Here is an 18,721-nt window from a genome sequence, read left to right on the forward strand (position 1 = left end):
TATATTTAACTGTCAAACTATTAGGCCTTATGGTACACTCATAACAACATGTATATATATATATATATATATATATATATATATATATATATATATATATACACACATATATGTGTAATATTTATTATTTCATACTTGGATTGACTGATTTACTGATTAAATCCACCCTGGCCTGCGAGGTTATGATTTATATCTATAATATATTGCCAGACTAAAGGAAATTTATCAAATTTGGTTGTTCGTGAGCTATTGTTCAAATCTACAGATTTCCGTCACAAATACTAACTGATCAATTACTGTACACTACATCCAGGGTACGAGCTTGTAATTCACAGCCAGTGGAACAGTGCTATGGAGGCAGAGGAAGATAACATGGGAGACACAGCTGTCACCTTCATCCTTCTCTTCCTCATCACTCTGCTGTTCACCATTGGAACCACTGCTTTCAAGGTAATGATGAGTTTATATGTTGGAGTGATTCACAGAGCGCAGAGAAAGACAAAACTATTTTATGAATTCAAACAAAGTAGGGTTGGCAGTAAAGTTGTAACACAGGAGTTGGAATGACAATAGGTTCACACGGGGCAGAGTTGCGAGAGAAAAAAAGTCAGTAACATAATAATAATGCCGCAGTAAGTGACATAATGCATTATGGCTATTTGACTACATCTGGTTATTGTTGTAAGTGCTTAATTTACCATGCTACTGTCTTTTTACGTTTTTCCTCTAATTCTAAAAGTGATTGCAACACAAGCTCCACTGTTAATGATGAAAAACGGCAGCATTTGTGCAATTTAACATGATGAACTTGAAATAAAGGTTAGCTTTGTAAAGCATAAAGATAATACTAGAGAGGTGACAAATCAACTCTGGTATGCTTTAGTTATGTCTAGTTATGTCTTAACAAATATTTAACATTTTGAGTCTGAACAATAATCATATCAAATTGTATGGCTATGACTAAATTACATTTTATTTTGCTGTTATTTTGTGTTTAATATAATCCCAAAATGTTGTTTGTTTGTTTTTTCTCACAAGTTGATTAATTTAAATTTAGCAAACTACAACAGGAGCATTTTATTTGTGCCATATATTGATACATTTATTTTACAATCATCAGAAGATTACATGCATGCTTCAATGTCTCACTTGACAATGATAAGGTTAATCTCACTTTAAAAAGACCAGACCTCTGAAATCCAAAATAAATATTTTTCATTCCAGTTTTATTTTTTATGATGCAGCAATGCACTGCTTTAGCTGTAGAAATGTGATCATTTTGTTGCATATTACTAATCCACTTTTTAATGTTTTTTTTCTGTCTTTTCAGATTAAATGAAACAAGGTGAACTTTCTGTAAAAGAAAAAGCATTTTTCACACATTTTTGCTTTAAAACTCATAGTATCATGTAAGTAATCGCAATTGTCTTTTTTTCATTTTAATTACAAGAGCTTTGTATCTTTTTGAAAATAAATGTTGTAATGAAGATAACCACTTATGTTGCAACTCAAACTTCTTTCTCTTGTCCATTATTTTGAAATTGTTCACACTGTCTATAGTTTCACCTTCAAATTAAAAAACATTATACTCATAGTAAATCTTTATAATCTTGAAATACTTTCAAACCATTTTTAATGTTATTTTATTATATATCATGTATATGTTGCTGTTCATCACCTCCCAGCACCTGGAATCAACAGCCCATGTTGAACTCAATATGTAAATTCAAAGATTTTACAGTTGGTTAATTGTCGAGTCTATTAATATTAGAGAACTAGAACTAAAACCTTAAGCAAAGTCATGAGAAGCCATGTGAACTTGTGTTAACTGATATATTTAAATGTGCACTCTGTTTCTCTTACTGGCATAACCACACCTCACACCTGGTGTCTGTGATGCACCGTTGCTCTTTGCATTGTTTCACTTCTGTGTTTTGGTCCTTTTTTGGGACCTGAGTGTTACTCAATGCTTCCGCTCGCTGCTTGCTCTGATCACTCTGGCCTGTCACGCTGCAACATCTGTGCAACAGACTTCTCCATCTAACTCCACCAGAATCTGTTAAACCACAACTCTGCCATCTAGTCTAAATACAAAGACTTTACACTTAGCATTGAGACAACACAGCTGGTTAATTGACAGAAATGTGAAGGTAAGAGATGAAAGCAACTCGTATATATAAATCATTGACAAAGTTTAGAATGAATGCAAGTTAAAAACAAAATCTCTTCTCTATCTCAGTACCGCGGGTTGTCTCTCCAAACATCACATTACACCCTGTCTGGGACGGAGAATTTCAGACCTCACCAGTCAGACTCATCTGCACCCTAAGTGACTTCTTCCCAGAAAAACTGAGTGTGAATTGGCGACAGGACAACCGACCTCTTAACATTGGGCAAATCCAGAGGAAGCTGCAGAGTGTGGAGAGGACAGAGAAAACCTTCAGTCTGAGCAGTGAGATTGGGCCGAATATGAGAGAGTGGGAAGCTGGCTCAAGTTTTACTTGCGAGGCCACTCACAACAAAAACGAATTTACAAAAACAATAAGTATTTGTCAAAGTGAGTATGTAGAGCTACTGTCTCATAGCACAATATGAAAATTGTTAATATATTATGAATATTTTATTTATGTGTTTTTAATGTATGTATTTGTTTTTATAGTCCATACACACACCCATCCTTCCATTCATATTGAGATTCCCAGCTTCATGACAGTAATGAAGGCAACATCTGAGGTGATGGCATCATGTTCAGTCCGCACCGTGTTTGACGCCAAGGTGACCTGGCTGATGGATGGGAAACTCCCATCCAGTAACAAAGTGAAGCAGACCAGAAATGGGACTCATTTAATAGCCACTCTGACAGTTTCCACAAGGCAGTGGAAACAACTGAGGCTTGTAAAATGTAAAGCAGAACATCGCTGCCTGTCATCCGCTGAGAAGTCCATACATTTTTCAGGTAAAAAAGAGCAAATGCTGTTCATTCATGATTATCTAATGACTCAAAAAACAGTTTCTCCAAGTCTGTTCTTCAGTAACTCATCATTATCAACAATATAGACATTGAGTCACAGTTACTCAGGAAGGACTCGTCAATGATTAATTAACAACCAAGTCATTCCTGATTCATTCTTTACTCACTCCTAACAAAGGTTTTGTTTACCTTATTGTAAAGTGGTAAAAGGAGTGCTATGGAAGTGATGGACCCAAAATAAAATATTCTGCTTTGTTTTCTCTCTCCATCATCCAGAGCCTGCAGCCACAGCTCCATCAGTGGAGATCAGGAGATATCTACCAGATTTGCTGAAGGGAAACAGTGCTGTGCTGGAGTGTGACGTCACACAACTCTCCTCCACTGATCTGTACATCACGTTTCAGGCAGACAGTGTCGACATTTCTGACAAACTGTATGTTGACCTTCCTGAAACCCCAGGCCTCCATTCAATCAGTAGACGCTTCACTGTCCTTTCACGGTACTGGAATAATGACACAAGTTTCACCTGCACAGTGAATCAAGGCTACAATCGCAAATTCACATCGAATTCCACTGGGAATTTTTTTGGTGAGAGTTTTTACTGTTTCTTCAAAAACTGTTGATTTGTAAAGTTGTAAAGTGCTTTTATTATTTAAATTAATCGATACATTGACTGATTCAGTGATTCATTAATTTATTCATTTGTTGGCATAAAATTTAGTGGACCCATCAATGGAGCTCCTTCTAGTCCCCAGTGAAGTGTCAGGACCACAGAGACTCTCATGCTCTGGATGGGGCTTCAACCCTCAGATTAAATGGTTTTCTGAGTCAACACAAAGATCTTCTTCAAAAGATGACATCAGCATGGATGCAGATGGACGTGTGGCAGTAACCAGTCAACTTCAGATCCCTCAGACAGAGTGGAAAACAGGGAAGGTCTTCACGTGTAAAGTGTCGGACAGGTCTCTTGACAAAACAGTGGAAAAAGACATCAGTCTCTGCTCAGGTAAGATGAAATTTAGAGTCACAACCTCAGCTGTCTCGACACTGACTATCCAAAAAGTGCTTTTGAATTATTTTGAAGTGTAATGTCAATTAAGTCAAAATATATAAGAGGTTTGCTATTACTTCATGGTTCTTTTTTCCTGTATTGTTCACTCTCAGCTTATTCAAGCGTCCCTCCTTCCATTCATGTGGAGATTCCCAGCTTCAAGACAGTAATGATGTCAACATCTGAGGTGCAAGCAACATGTTTGGTCCGCACAGATTTTAATGCTGAGGTGACCTGGCTGATGGATGGGACAGCTGCACCAAGTAGCCAAGTGAAGCAAGCTGAAAACACAACTCATATATTGAGTGAAGTGAAAGTTTCATCAAATAAATGGAAACAACTTAAGTTTCTAACATGCAGAGCTGTCCATACGTGCTTCTCATCCACTGAGAGGACTGTGAGTGTTGCAGGTAAGACGACGATACAACATGAACATTGAGTAGACATTGAGTAGAGAGACATTTGCTTTGTTTTCTCTCTCCATCATCCAGAGCCTGCAGCCACAGCTCCATCAGTGGAGATCAGGAGATCTCTACCAGATTTGCTGAAGGGAAACAGTGCTGTGCTGGAGTGTGGCGTCACACAACTCTCCTCCACTGATCTGTATGTAACCTTTCAAGCCAACAGTGTCCACATCTCTGAGAAACAGTATGTTAATCTTCCTCAAGCCTCAGGCCTCCATTCAATCAGTAGACGCTTCACTGTCCCTCAAAAACACTGGAAGAAAGACACAAGTTTCACCTGCACAGTGAATCAAGGCTTCTCCAGCAACTTTCAGTCAAACTCCACAGGCAATATTTTTGGTGAGATGAGCTAATATTTTTTTCTCTCTTTAATGTTTCACACCTTGTTGATCTGTTTCAATAGACTGATTCATTGATGCACTGATTGATCTCTCATTCAGTGGACCCATCAGTGGAGCTCCTTCTAGTCCCCAGTGAAGTGTCAGGACCACAGAGACTCTCATGCTCTGGAAGGGGCTTCAACCCTCAGATTAAATGGTTTTCTGAGTCAACACAAAGATCTTCTTCAAACAATGATATCAGCATGGGTGCAGATGGACGTGTGGCAGTAACCAGTCAACTTCAGATCCCTCAGGCAGAGTGGAAAACAGGGAAGGTCTTCACGTGTGAAGTGTCTGACAAATCTCTGAACAAACAAGTCAGACAGGACATCAGCCTCTGCTCAGGTAAATTCAAACAGAAGGAGAACAACAAATCCATCCAAATCTCTAATCAGAATTATACAACCATCATAGAATTAATTCTGTTAAAATCTAATGCCCCATTAATCAATTTATGTGAAATACGGTACATGAAAATAATCCAAAGAAGCTGGTACATGAACACACACCTCCTTGTATCTGCTTACAGCATTGATAAGCTAACGTGATGGCAAAAAATATCACCCTGTACCACTGAGCAGAAACAAAGTAACATTAGCATCTATTTGGAGGTGTGTTTCTTGCCACCTGGTGGACAAAAATCTAATATTCATTGATCTTTGTCCCACTCTTCATGAGGATGAGAATTATCTGATAATCAACTAGTGCAGACCAAAATCTGGACCGAGGACGCTCCTTTCAGTCGTCCTCCCTAACAAACCTCAAATCATATAATGGCTGTGATTGGCCCGTCACAAACCTGTCTAAATGGGAATGTGGACAGATGTATCTCACAGCAAATTACACATGAGCTTGAGGATTCGTCTGGTTCTGAGACGAGTAACGTACACCACGTTTAGCCAGACATGCTGAGACTCAAAGAGGCTGCAAAGGCTTCCATTACATAAAGTTGTAAAAGACTAAAATGCTATGCTATGTTATTGTAAGTGACCTTTGTTACATTACAGAGTAATTTCTTTCAATTATATTAAAAATACTACATTTTGCAGGTTTTGAACATAATATCAAAATGGTCTTATGATGTGGAACAATTCTTAGTTTACCAATAAATAGTTGATTCATGATTTTGTCTTGCTTCATGATTCTACTTCTGTGTATTTTCAACTCTCAGCTTGTTCAAGCGTCCCACCTTCCATTCATGTGGAGATTCCCAGCTTCGAGACAGTCATGATGTCAACATCTGAGGTGCAAGCAACATGTTTGGTCAGCACTAGTTTTGATGCCAAGGTGACCTGGCTGATGGATGGGAGAGTCTCACACAGTAACACAGTGAGCCAGAACAAAAACACGACTCATGTATTCAGTGATGTGAGAGTTTCCTCCAGCCAGTGGAAACAACTGAAGCACATAACATGCAGAGCAGAACATGCCTGCTTCTCATTAGCTGAGAAGACCATAAGTGTTGCAGGTAAGACAACTATACAACATGAAAATCAGACGTGTCGTGACAGCAAAGAATCTAAAAGAATACATTCTGCTTTGTTTTCTCTCTCCATCATCCAGAGCCTGCAGCCACAGCTCCATCAGTGGAGATCAGGAGATCTCTACCAGATTTGCTGAAGGGAAACAGTGCTGTGCTGGAGTGTGACGTCACACAACTCTCCTCCACTGATCTGTATGTAACCTTTCAAGCCAACAGTGTCCACATCTCTGAAAAACAGTATGTTAATCTTCCTCAAGCCTCAGGCCTCCATTCAATCAGTAGACGCTTCACTGTCCCTCAAAAACACTGGAAGAAAGACACAAGTTTCACCTGCACAGTGAATCAAGGCTTCTCCAGCAACTTTCAGTCAAACTCCACAGGCAATATTTTTGGTGAGATGAGTTACTAGTCTTTCTCTCTTTAATGTTTCACACCTTGTTGATCCGTTTCAATAGACTGATTCATTGATGCACTGATTGATCTCTCATTTAGTGGACCCATCAGTGGAGCTCCTTTTAGTCCCCAGTGAAGTGTCAGGACCACAGAGACTCTCATGCTCTGGAAGGGGCTTCAACCCTCAGATTAAATGGTTTTCTGAGTCAAAGCAAAGGTCTTCTTCAAACAATGACATCAGCATGGGTGCAGATGGACGTGTGGCAGTAACCAGTCAACTTCAGATCCCTCAGACAGAGTGGAAAACAGGGAAGGTCTTCACGTGTGAAGTGTCTGACAAATCTCTGAACAAACAGGTCAGACAGGACATCAGCCTCTGCTCAGGTAAATTCAGACAGAAGGAGAACAACAAATCCATCCAAATCTCTAATCAGAATTATACAACCATCATAGAATTAATTCTGTTAAAATCTAATGCCCCATTAATCAATTTATGTGAAATACGGTACATGAAAATAATCCAAAGAAGCTGGTACATGCACAAACACCTCCTTGTATCTGCTTACAGCATTGATAAGCTAACGTGATGGCAAAAAATATCACCCTGTACAACTGAGCAGAAACAAAGTAACATTAGCATCTATTTGGAGGTGTGTTTCTTGCCACCTGGTGGACAAAAATCTAATATTCATTGATCTTTGTCCCACTCTTCATGAGGATGAGAATTATCTGATAATCAACTAGTGCAGACCAAAATCTGGACCGAGGACGCTCCTTTCAGTCGTCCTCTCTAACAAACCTCATAGTAGATAATGGCTGTGATTGGCTCGTCACAAACCTGTCTAAATGGGAATGTGGACAGATGTATCTCACAGCAAATTACACATGAGCGTGAGGATTTGTCTGGTTCTGAGACGAGTAACGTACACCACGTTCAGCCAGAAATGCTGAGACTCAAAGAGGCTGCACAGGCTTCCATTACATAAATTTGTAAAAGGCTAAAATGCTATGCTATGTTATTGTAAGTGACCTTTTTACATTACAGAGTCATTTTTTTCAATATTATTAAAAACACTACATTTTGCAGGTTTTGAACATAATATGAAAATGGTCTAATGATGTGGAACAATTCTTAGTTTACCAATAAATAGTTGACTCATGATTTTGTCTTGCTTCATGATTCTTCTTCTGTGTACTTTCAACTCTCAGCTTATTCAAGCGTCCCTCCTTCCATTCATGTGGAGATTCCCAGCTTCAAGACAGTCATGATGTCAACATCTGAGGTGCAAGCAACGTGTTTGGTCCGCACAGATTTTAATGCTGAGGTGACCTGGCTGATGGATGGGACAGCTGCACCAAGTAGCCAAGTGAAGCAAGCTGAAAACACAACTCATATATTGAGTGAAGTGAAAGTTTCATCAAATAAATGGAAACAACTTAAGTTTCTAACATGCAGAGCTGTCCATACGTGCTTCTCATCCACTGAGAGGACTGTGAGTGTTGCAGGTAAGACGACGATACAACATGAACATTGAGTAGACATTGAGTAGAGAGACATTTGCTTTGTTTTCTCTCTCCATCATCCAGAGCCTGCAGCCACAGCTCCATCAGTGGAGATCAGGAGATCTCTACCAGATTTGCTGAAGGGAAACAGTGCTGTGCTGGAGTGTGACGTCACACAACTCTCCTCCACTGATCTGTATGTAACCTTTCAAGCCAACAGTGTCCACATCTCTGAGAAACAGTATGTTAATCTTCCTCAAGCCTCAGGCCTCCATTCAATCAGTAGACGCTTCACTGTCCCTCAAAAACACTGGAAGAAAGACACAAGTTTCACCTGCACAGTGAATCAAGGCTTCTCCAGCAACTTTCAGTCAAACTCCACAGGCAATATTTTTGGTGAGATGAGTTACTAGTCTTTCTCTCTTTAATGTTTCACACCTTGTTGATCCGTTTCAATAGACTGATTCACTGATGCACTGATTGATCTCTCATTCAGTGGACCCATCAGTGGAGCTCCTTCTAGTCCCCAGTGAAGTGTCAGGACCACAGAGACTCTCATGCTCTGGATGGGGCTTCAACCCTCAGATTAAATGGTTTTCTGAGTCAAAGCAAAGATTTTCTTCAAAGGATGACATCAGCATGGGTGCAGATGGATGTGTGGCAGTAACCAGTCAACTTCAGATCCCTCAGGCAGAGTGGAAAACAGGGAAGGTCTTCATGTGTGAAGTGTCTGACAAATCTCTGAACAAACAAGTCAGACAGGACATCAGCCTCTGCTCAGGTAAATTCAAACAGAAGGAGAACAACAAATCCATCCAAATCTCTAATCAGAATTATACAACCATCATAGAATTAATTCTGTTAAAATCTAATGCCCCATTAATCAATTTATGTGAAATACGGTACATGAAAATAATCCAAAGAAGCTGGTACATGAACACACACCTCCTTGTATCTGCTTACTGCATTGATAAGCTAACGTGATGGCAAAAAATATCACCCTGTACCACTGAGCAGAAACAAAGTAACATTAGCATCTATTTGGAGGTGTGTTTCTTGCCACCTGGTGGACAAAAATCTAATATTCATTGATCTTTGTCCCACTCTTCATGAGGATGAGAATTATCTGATAATCAACTAGTGCAGACCAAAATCTGGACCGAGGACGCTCCTTTCAGTCGTCCTCCCTAACAAACCTCAAATCATATAATGGCTGTGATTGGCCCGTCACAAACCTGTCTAAATGGGAATGTGGACAGATGTATCTCACAGCAAATTACACATGAGCTTGAGGATTCGTCTGGTTCTGAGACGAGTAACGTACACCACGTTTAGCCAGACATGCTGAGACTCAAAGAGGCTGCAAAGGCTTCCATTACATAAAGTTGTAAAAGACTAAAATGCTATGCTATGTTATTGTAAGTGACCTTTGTTACATTACAGAGTAATTTCTTTCAATTATATTAAAAATACTACATTTTGCAGGTTTTGAACATAATATCAAAATGGTCTTATGATGTGGAACAATTCTTAGTTTACCAATAAATAGTTGATTCATGATTTTGTCTTGCTTCATGATTCTACTTCTGTGTATTTTCAACTCTCAGCTTGTTCAAGCGTCCCACCTTCCATTCATGTGGAGATTCCCAGCTTCGAGACAGTCATGATGTCAACATCTGAGGTGCAAGCAACATGTTTGGTCAGCACTAGTTTTGATGCCAAGGTGACCTGGCTGATGGATGGGAGAGTCTCACACAGTAACACAGTGAGCCAGAACAAAAACACGACTCATGTATTCAGTGATGTGAGAGTTTCCTCCAGCCAGTGGAAACAACTTAAGCACATAACATGCAGAGCAGAACATGCCTGCTTCTCATTAGCTGAGAAGACCATAAGTGTTGCAGGTAAGACAACTATACAACATGAAAATCAGACGTGTCGTGACAGCAAAGAATCTAAAAGAATACATTCTGCTTTGTTTTCTCTCTCCATCATCCAGAGCCTGCAGCCACAGCTCCATCAGTGGAGATCAGGAGATCTCTACCAGATTTGCTGAAGGGAAACAGTGCTGTGCTGGAGTGTGACGTCACACAACTCTCCTCCACTGATCTGTATGTAACCTTTCAAGCCAACAGTGTCCACATCTCTGAAAAACAGTATGTTAATCTTCCTCAAGCCTCAGGCCTCCATTCAATCAGTAGACGCTTCACTGTCCCTCAAAAACACTGGAAGAAAGACACAAGTTTCACCTGCACAGTGAATCAAGGCTTCTCCAGCAACTTTCAGTCAAACTCCACAGGCAATATTTTTGGTGAGATGAGTTACTAGTCTTTCTCTCTTTAATGTTTCACACCTTGTTGATCCGTTTCAATAGACTGATTCATTGATGCACTGATTGATCTCTCATTCAGTGGACCCATCAGTGGAGCTCCTTTTAGTCCCCAGTGAAGTGTCAGGACCACAGAGACTCTCATGCTCTGGAAGGGGCTTCAACCCTCAGATTAAATGGTTTTCTGAGTCAAAGCAAAGGTCTTCTTCAAACAATGACATCAGCATGGGTGCAGATGGACGTGTGGCAGTAACCAGTCAACTTCAGATCCCTCAGACAGAGTGGAAAACAGGGAAGGTCTTCACGTGTGAAGTGTCTGACAAATCTCTGAACAAACAGGTCAGACAGGACATCAGCCTCTGCTCAGGTAAATTCAGACAGAAGGAGAACAACAAATCCATCCAAATCTCTAATCAGAATTATACAACCATCATAGAATTAATTCTGTTAAAATCTAATGCCCCATTAATCAATTTATGTGAAATACGGTACATGAAAATAATCCAAAGAAGCTGGTACATGCACAAACACCTCCTTGTATCTGCTTACAGCATTGATAAGCTAACGTGATGGCAAAAAATATCACCCTGTACAACTGAGCAGAAACAAAGTAACATTAGCATCTATTTGGAGGTGTGTTTCTTGCCACCTGGTGGACAAAAATCTAATATTCATTGATCTTTGTCCCACTCTTCATGAGGATGAGAATTATCTGATAATCAACTAGTGCAGACCAAAATCTGGACCGAGGACGCTCCTTTCAGTCGTCCTCTCTAACAAACCTCATAGTAGATAATGGCTGTGATTGGCTCGTCACAAACCTGTCTAAATGGGAATGTGGACAGATGTATCTCACAGCAAATTACACATGAGCGTGAGGATTTGTCTGGTTCTGAGACGAGTAACGTACACCACGTTCAGCCAGAAATGCTGAGACTCAAAGAGGCTGCACAGGCTTCCATTACATAAATTTGTAAAAGGCTAAAATGCTATGCTATGTTATTGTAAGTGACCTTTTTACATTACAGAGTCATTTTTTTCAATATTATTAAAAACACTACATTTTGCAGGTTTTGAACATAATATGAAAATGGTCTAATGATGTGGAACAATTCTTAGTTTACCAATAAATAGTTGACTCATGATTTTGTCTTGCTTCATGATTCTTCTTCTGTGTATTTTCAACTCTCAGCTTATTCAAGCGTCCCTCCTTCCATTCATGTGGAGATTCCCAGCTTCAAGACAGTCATGATGTCAACATCTGAGGTGCAAGCAATGTGTTTGGTCCGCACAGATTTTAATGCTGAGGTGACCTGGCTGATGGATGGGACAGCTGCACCAAGTAGCCAAGTGAAGCAAGCTGAAAACACAACTCATATATTGAGTGAAGTGAAAGTTTCATCAAATAAATGGAAACAACTTAAGTTTCTAACATGCAGAGCTGTCCATACGTGCTTCTCATCCACTGAGAGGACTGTGAGTGTTGCAGGTAAGACGACGATACAACATGAACATTGAGTAGACATTGAGTAGAGAGACATTTGCTTTGTTTTCTCTCTCCATCATCCAGAGCCTGCAGCCACAGCTCCATCAGTGGAGATCAGGAGATCTCTACCAGATTTGCTGAAGGGAAACAGTGCTGTGCTGGAGTGTGACGTCACACAACTCTCCTCCACTGATCTGTATGTAACCTTTCAAGCCAACAGTGTCCACATCTCTGAGAAACAGTATGTTAATCTTCCTCAAGCCTCAGGCCTCCATTCAATCAGTAGACGCTTCACTGTCCCTCAAAAACACTGGAAGAAAGACACAAGTTTCACCTGCACAGTGAATCAAGGCTTCTCCAGCAACTTTCAGTCAAACTCCACAGGCAATATTTTTGGTGAGATGAGTTACTAGTCTTTCTCTCTTTAATGTTTCACACCTTGTTGATCCGTTTCAATAGACTGATTCACTGATGCACTGATTGATCTCTCATTCAGTGGACCCATCAGTGGAGCTCCTTCTAGTCCCCAGTGAAGTGTCAGGACCACAGAGACTCTCATGCTCTGGATGGGGCTTCAACCCTCAGATTAAATGGTTTTCTGAGTCAAAGCAAAGATTTTCTTCAAAGGATGACATCAGCATGGGTGCAGATGGACGTGTGGCAGTAACCAGTCAACTTCAGATCCCTCAGGCAGAGTGGAAAACAGGGAAGGTCTTCATGTGTGAAGTGTCTGACAAATCTCTGAACAAACAGGTCAGAAAGGACATCAGCCTCTGCTCAGGTAAATTCAAACAGAAGGAGACCAACAAATCCATCCAAATCTCTAATCAGAATTATACAACCATCATAGAATTAATTCTGTTAAAATCTAATGCCCCATTAATCAATTTATGTGAAATACGGTACATGAAAATAATCCAAAGAAGCTGGTACATGAACACACACCTCCTTGTATCTGCTTACTGCATTGATAAGCTAACGTGATGGCAAAAAATATCACCCTGTACCACTGAATAGAAACAAAGTAACATTAGCATCTATTTGGAGGTGTGTTTCTTGCCACCTGGTGGACAAAAATCTAATATTCATTGATCTTTGTCCCACTCTTCATGAGGATGAGAATTATCTGATAATCAACTAGTGCAGACCAAAATCTGGACCGAGGACGCTCCTTTCAGTCGTCCTCTCTAACAAACCTCATAGTAGATAATGGCTGTGATTGGCTCGTCACAAACCTGTCTAAATGGGAATGTGGACAGATGTATCTCACAGCAAATTACACATGAGCGTGAGGATTTGTCTGGTTCTGAGACGAGTAACGTACACCACGTTCAGCCAGACATGCTGAGACTCAAAGAGGCTGCACAGGCTTCCATTACATAAATTTGTAAAAGGCTAAAATGCTATGCTATGTTATTGTAAGTGACCTTTTTACATTACAGAGTCATTTTTTTCAATATTATTAAAAACACTACATTTTGCAGGTTTTGAACATAATATCAAAATGATCTTATGATGTGGAACAATTCTTAGTTTACCAATAAATAGCTGACTCATGATTTTGTCTTGCTTCATGATTCTTCTTCTGTGTACTTTCAACTCTCAGCTTATTCAAGCGTCCCTCCTTCCATTCATGTGGAGATTCCCAGCTTCGAGACAGTCATGATGTCAACATCTGAGGTGCAAGCAACATGTTTGGTCAGCACTAGTTTTGATGCCAAGGTGACCTGGCTGATGGATGGGAGAGTCTCACAGAGTAACACAGTGAGCCAGAACAAAAACACGACTCATGTATTCAGTGATGTGAGAGTTTCCTCCAGCCAGTGGAAACAACTGAAGCACATAACATGCAGAGCAGAACATGCCTGCTTCTCATTAGCTGAGAAGACCATAAGTGTTGCAGGTAAGACAACTATACAAAATGAAAATCAGACGTGTCGTGACAGCAAAGAACCTAAAAGAATTCATTCTGCTTTGTTTTCTCTCTCCATCATCCAGAGCCTGCAGCCACAGCTCCATCAGTGGAGATCAGGAGATCTCTACCAGATTTGCTGAAGGGAAACAGTGCTGTGCTGGAGTGTGACGTCACACAACTCTCCTCCACTGATCTGTATGTAACCTTTCAAGCCAACAGTGTCCACATTTCTGAAAAACAGTATGTTAATCTTCCTCAAGCCTCAGGCCTCCATTCAATCAGTAGACGCTTCACTGTCCCTCAAAAACACTGGAAGAAAGACACAAGTTTCACCTGCACAGTGAATCAAGGCTTCTCCAGCAACTTTCAGTCAAACTCCACAGGCAATATTTTTGGTGAGATGAGCTAATATTTTTTTCTCTCTTTAAAGTTTCACACCTTGTTGATCTGTTTCAATAGACTGATTCATTGATGCACTGATTGATCTCTCATTCAGTGGACCCATCAGTGGAGCTCCTTCTAGTCCCCAGTGAAGTGTCAGGACCACAGAGACTCTCATGCTCTGGAAGGGGCTTCAACCCTCAGATTAAATGGTTTTCTGAGTCAAAGCAAAGGTCTTCTTCAAACAATGACATCAGCATGGGTGCAGATGGACGTGTGGCAGTAACCAGTCAACTTCAGATCCCTCAGACAGAGTGGAAAACAGGGAAGGTCTTCACGTGTGAAGTGTCTGATAAATCTCTGAACAAACAAGTCAGACAGGACATCAGCCTCTGCTCAGGTAAATTCAAACAGAAGGAGAACAACAAATCCATCCAAATCTCTAATCAGAATTATACAACCATCATAGAATTAATGCTTTTGAAATTGAATGCCCCATTAATCAATTTATGTGAAATACGGTACATGAAAATAATCCAAAGTAGCTGGTACATGCACAACCACCTCCTTGTATCTGCTTACAGCATTGATAAGCTAATGTGATGGCAAAAAATATCACCCTGTACCACTGAGCAGAAACAAAGTAACATTAGCATCTATTTTGAGGTGTGTTTCTTGCCACCTGGTGGACAAAAATCTAATATTCATTGATCTTTGTCCCACTCTTCATGAGGATGAGAATTATCTGATAATCAACTAGTGCAGACCAAAATCTGGACCGAGGACGCTCCTTTCAGTCATCCTCTCTAACAAACCTCATATCAGATAACGGCTGTGATTGGCCCGTCACAAACCTGTCTAAATGGGAATGTGGACAGATGTGTCTCACAGCAAATTACACATGAGCTTGAGGATTCGTCTGGTTCTGAGACGAGTAACGTACACCACGTTTAGCCAGACATGCTGAGACTCAAAGAGGCTGCACAGGCTTCCATTACATAAAGTTGTAAAAGGCTAAAATGTTATGCTCTGTTATTGTAAGTGACCTTTTTATATTACAGAGTCATTTTTTTCAATATTATTAAAAACACTACATTTTGCAGGTTTTGAACATAATATCAAACTGATCTTATGATGTGGAACAATTCTTAGTTTACCAATAAATAGCTGACTCATGATTTTGTCTTGCTTCATGATTCTTCTTCTGTGTATTTTCAACTCTCAGCTTATTCAAGTGTCCCTCCTTCCATTCATGTGGAGATTCCCAGCTTCGAGACAGTCATGATGTCAACATCTGAGGTGCAAGCAACATGTTTGGTCAGCACTAGTTTTGATGCCAAGGTGACCTGGCTGACGGATGGGAGAGTCTCACACAGTAACACAGTGAGCCAGAACAAAAACACGACTCATGTATTCAGTGATGTGAGAGTTTCCTCCAGCCAGTGGAAACAACTGAAGCACATAACATGCAGAGCAGAACATGCCTGCTTCTCATTAGCTGAAAAGACCATAAGTGTTGCAGGTAAGACAACTATACAACATGAAAATCAGACGTGTCGTGACAGCAAAGAACCTAAAAGAATACATTCTGCTTTGTTTTCTCTCTCCATCATCCAGAGCCTGCAGCCACAGCTCCATCAGTGGAGATCAGGAGATCTCTACCAGATTTGCTGAAGGGAAACAGTGCTGTGCTGGAGTGTGACGTCACACAACTCTCCTCCACTGATCTGTATGTAACCTTTCAAGCCAACAGTGTCCACATTTCTGAAAAACAGTATGTTGATCTTCCTCAAGCCTCAGGCCTCCATTCAATCAGTAGACGCTTCACTGTCCCTCAAAAACACTGGAAGAAAGACACAAGTTTCACCTGCACAGTGAATCAAGGCTTCTCCAGCAACTTTCAGTCAAACTCCACAGGCAATATTTTTGGTGAGACAAGCTAATATTTTTTTCTCTCTTTAATGTTTCACACCTTGTTGATCTGTTTCAATAGACTGATTCATTGATGCACTGATTGATCTCTCATTCAGTGGACCCATCAGTGGAGCTCCTTCTAGTCCCCAGTGAAGTGTCAGGACCACAGAGACTCTCATGCTCTGGAAGGGGCTTCAACCCTCAGATTAAATGGTTTTCTGAGTCAAAGCAAAGATCTTCTTCAAACGATGACATCAGCATGGGTGCAGATGGACGTGTGGCAGTAACCAGTCAACTTCAGATCCCTCAGACAGAGTGGAAAACAGGGAAGGTCTTCACGTGTGAAGTGTCTGACAAATCTCTGAACAAACAGGTCAGACAGGACATCAGCCTCTGCTCAGGTAAATTCAGACAGAAGGAGAACAACAAATCCATCCAAATCTCTAATCAGAATTATACAACCATCATAGAATTAATTCTTTTGAAATTGAATGCCCCATTAATCAATTTATGTGAAATAAGGTACATGAAAATAATCCAAAGAAGCTGGTACATGCACAACCACCACCTTGTATCTGCTTACAGCATTGATAAGCTAACGTGATGGCAAAAAATATCACCCTGTACCACTGAGCAGAAACAAAGTAACATTAGCATCTATTTGGAGGTGTGTTTCTTGCCACCTGGTGGACAAAAATCTAATATTCATTGATCTTTGTCCCACTCTTCATGAGGATGAGAATTATCTGATAATCAACTAGTGCAGACCAAAATCTGGACCGGGGATGCTCCTTTCAGTCATCCTCTCTAACAAACCTCATATCAGATAATGGCTGTGATTGGCCCGTCACAAACCTGTCTAAATGGGAATGTGGACAGATGTATCTCACAGCAAATTACACATGAGCTTGAGGATTCGTCTGGTTCTGAGACGAGTAACGTACACCACGTTTAGCCAGACATGCTGAGACTCAAAGAGTCTGCAAAGGCTTCCATTACATAAAGTTGTAAAAGACTAAAATGCTATGCTATGTTATTGTAAGTGACCTTTGTTACATTACAGAGTAATTTCTTTCAATTATATTAAAAACACTACATTTTGCAGGTTTTGAACATAATATCAAAATGGTCTTATGATGTGGAACAATTCTAAGTTTACCAATAAATAGTTGATTCATGATTTTGTCTTGCTTCATGATTCTACTTCTGTGTATTTTCAACTCTCAGCTTATTCAAGTGTCCCTCCTTCCATTCATGTGGAGATTCCCAGCTTCGAGACAGTCATGATTCCAACATCTGAGGTGCAAGCAACATGTTTGGTCAGCACTGGTTTTGATGCCAAGGTGACCTGGCTGATGGATGGGAGAGTCTCACAGAGTAACACAGTGAGCCAGAACAAAAACACGACTCATGTATTCAGTGATGTGAGAGTTTCCTCCAGCCAGTGGAAACAACTGAAGCACATAACATGCAGAGCAGAACATGCCTGCTTCTCATTAGCTGAAAAGACCATAAGTGTTGCAGGTAAGACAACTATACAACATGAAAATCAGACGTGTCGTGACAGCAAAGAACCTAAAAGAATACATTCTGCTTTGTTTTCTCTCTCCATCATCCAGAGCCTGCAGCCACAGCTCCATCAGTGGAGATCAGGAGATCTCTACCAGATTTGCTGAAGGGAAACAGTGCTGTGCTGGAGTGTGACGTCACACAACTCTCCTCCACTGATCTGTATGTAACCTTTCAAGCCAACAGTGTCCACATCTCTGAAAAACAGTATGTTAATCTTCCTCAAGCCTCAGGCCTCCATTCAATCAGTAGACGCTTCACTGTCCCTCAAAAACACTGGAAGAAAGACACAAGTTTCACCTGCACAGTGAATCAAGGCTTCTCCAGCAACTTTCAGTCAAACTCCACAGGCAATATTTTTGGTGAGACAAGCTAATATTTTTTTCTCTCTTTAATGTTTCACACCTTGTTGATCCGTTTCAATAGACTGATTCATTGATGCACTGATTGATCTCTCATTTAGTGGACCCATCAGTGGAGCTCCTTCTAGTCCCCAGTGAAGTGTCAGGACCACAGAGACTCTCATGCTCTGGAAGGGGCTTCAACCCTCAGATTAAATGGTTTTCTGAGTCAAAGCAAAGATCTTCTTCAAACGATGACATCAGCATGGGTGCAGATGGACGTGTGGCAGTAACCAGTCAACTTCAGATCCCTCAGACAGAGTGGAAAACAGGGAAGGTCTTCACGTGTGAAGTGTCTGATAAATCTCTGAACAAACAAGTCAGACAGGACATCAGCCTCTGCTCAGGTAAATTCAAACAGAAGGAGAACAACAAATCCATCCAAATCTCTAATCAGAATTATACAACCATCATAGAATTAATTCTTTTGAAATTGAATGCCCCATTAATCAATTTATGTGAAATAAGGTACATGAAAATA

At 40.4% G+C, this 18,721-nt stretch overlaps 1 protein-coding gene across 1 annotated transcript in view; it reads left to right on the plus strand.

Annotated features, from left to right (window-relative positions):
• Positions 1 to 2,398: 2,398 nt before the first annotated feature.
• LOC141018965 (uncharacterized) overlaps positions 2,399 to 18,721 on the plus strand; it is a 40,231-nt gene continuing 23,908 nt past the window's right edge. Inside the window, exons 1-28 of the mRNA XM_073493720.1 lie at positions 2,399 to 2,557; positions 2,660 to 2,956; positions 3,248 to 3,559; positions 3,693 to 3,977; positions 4,136 to 4,432; positions 4,514 to 4,825; positions 4,927 to 5,211; positions 6,038 to 6,334; positions 6,430 to 6,741; positions 6,842 to 7,126; positions 7,952 to 8,248; positions 8,330 to 8,641; positions 8,742 to 9,026; positions 9,853 to 10,149; positions 10,245 to 10,556; positions 10,657 to 10,941; positions 11,767 to 12,063; positions 12,145 to 12,456; positions 12,557 to 12,841; positions 13,667 to 13,963; positions 14,059 to 14,370; positions 14,472 to 14,756; positions 15,582 to 15,878; positions 15,974 to 16,285; positions 16,387 to 16,671; positions 17,498 to 17,794; positions 17,890 to 18,201; positions 18,303 to 18,587. Of these exons, the coding sequence (XP_073349821.1) occupies positions 2,470 to 2,557; positions 2,660 to 2,956; positions 3,248 to 3,559; positions 3,693 to 3,977; positions 4,136 to 4,432; positions 4,514 to 4,825; positions 4,927 to 5,211; positions 6,038 to 6,334; positions 6,430 to 6,741; positions 6,842 to 7,126; positions 7,952 to 8,248; positions 8,330 to 8,641; positions 8,742 to 9,026; positions 9,853 to 10,149; positions 10,245 to 10,556; positions 10,657 to 10,941; positions 11,767 to 12,063; positions 12,145 to 12,456; positions 12,557 to 12,841; positions 13,667 to 13,963; positions 14,059 to 14,370; positions 14,472 to 14,756; positions 15,582 to 15,878; positions 15,974 to 16,285; positions 16,387 to 16,671; positions 17,498 to 17,794; positions 17,890 to 18,201; positions 18,303 to 18,587 (8,134 nt within the window). The 5' untranslated portion in view covers positions 2,399 to 2,469. The remainder of the gene's footprint in view (positions 2,558 to 2,659; positions 2,957 to 3,247; positions 3,560 to 3,692; positions 3,978 to 4,135; positions 4,433 to 4,513; positions 4,826 to 4,926; positions 5,212 to 6,037; positions 6,335 to 6,429; positions 6,742 to 6,841; positions 7,127 to 7,951; positions 8,249 to 8,329; positions 8,642 to 8,741; positions 9,027 to 9,852; positions 10,150 to 10,244; positions 10,557 to 10,656; positions 10,942 to 11,766; positions 12,064 to 12,144; positions 12,457 to 12,556; positions 12,842 to 13,666; positions 13,964 to 14,058; positions 14,371 to 14,471; positions 14,757 to 15,581; positions 15,879 to 15,973; positions 16,286 to 16,386; positions 16,672 to 17,497; positions 17,795 to 17,889; positions 18,202 to 18,302; positions 18,588 to 18,721) is intronic.

This window comes from Pagrus major, chromosome 23, assembly GCF_040436345.1.
Source record: "Pagrus major chromosome 23, Pma_NU_1.0".
Taxonomy (NCBI): domain Eukaryota; kingdom Metazoa; phylum Chordata; class Actinopteri; order Spariformes; family Sparidae; genus Pagrus; species Pagrus major.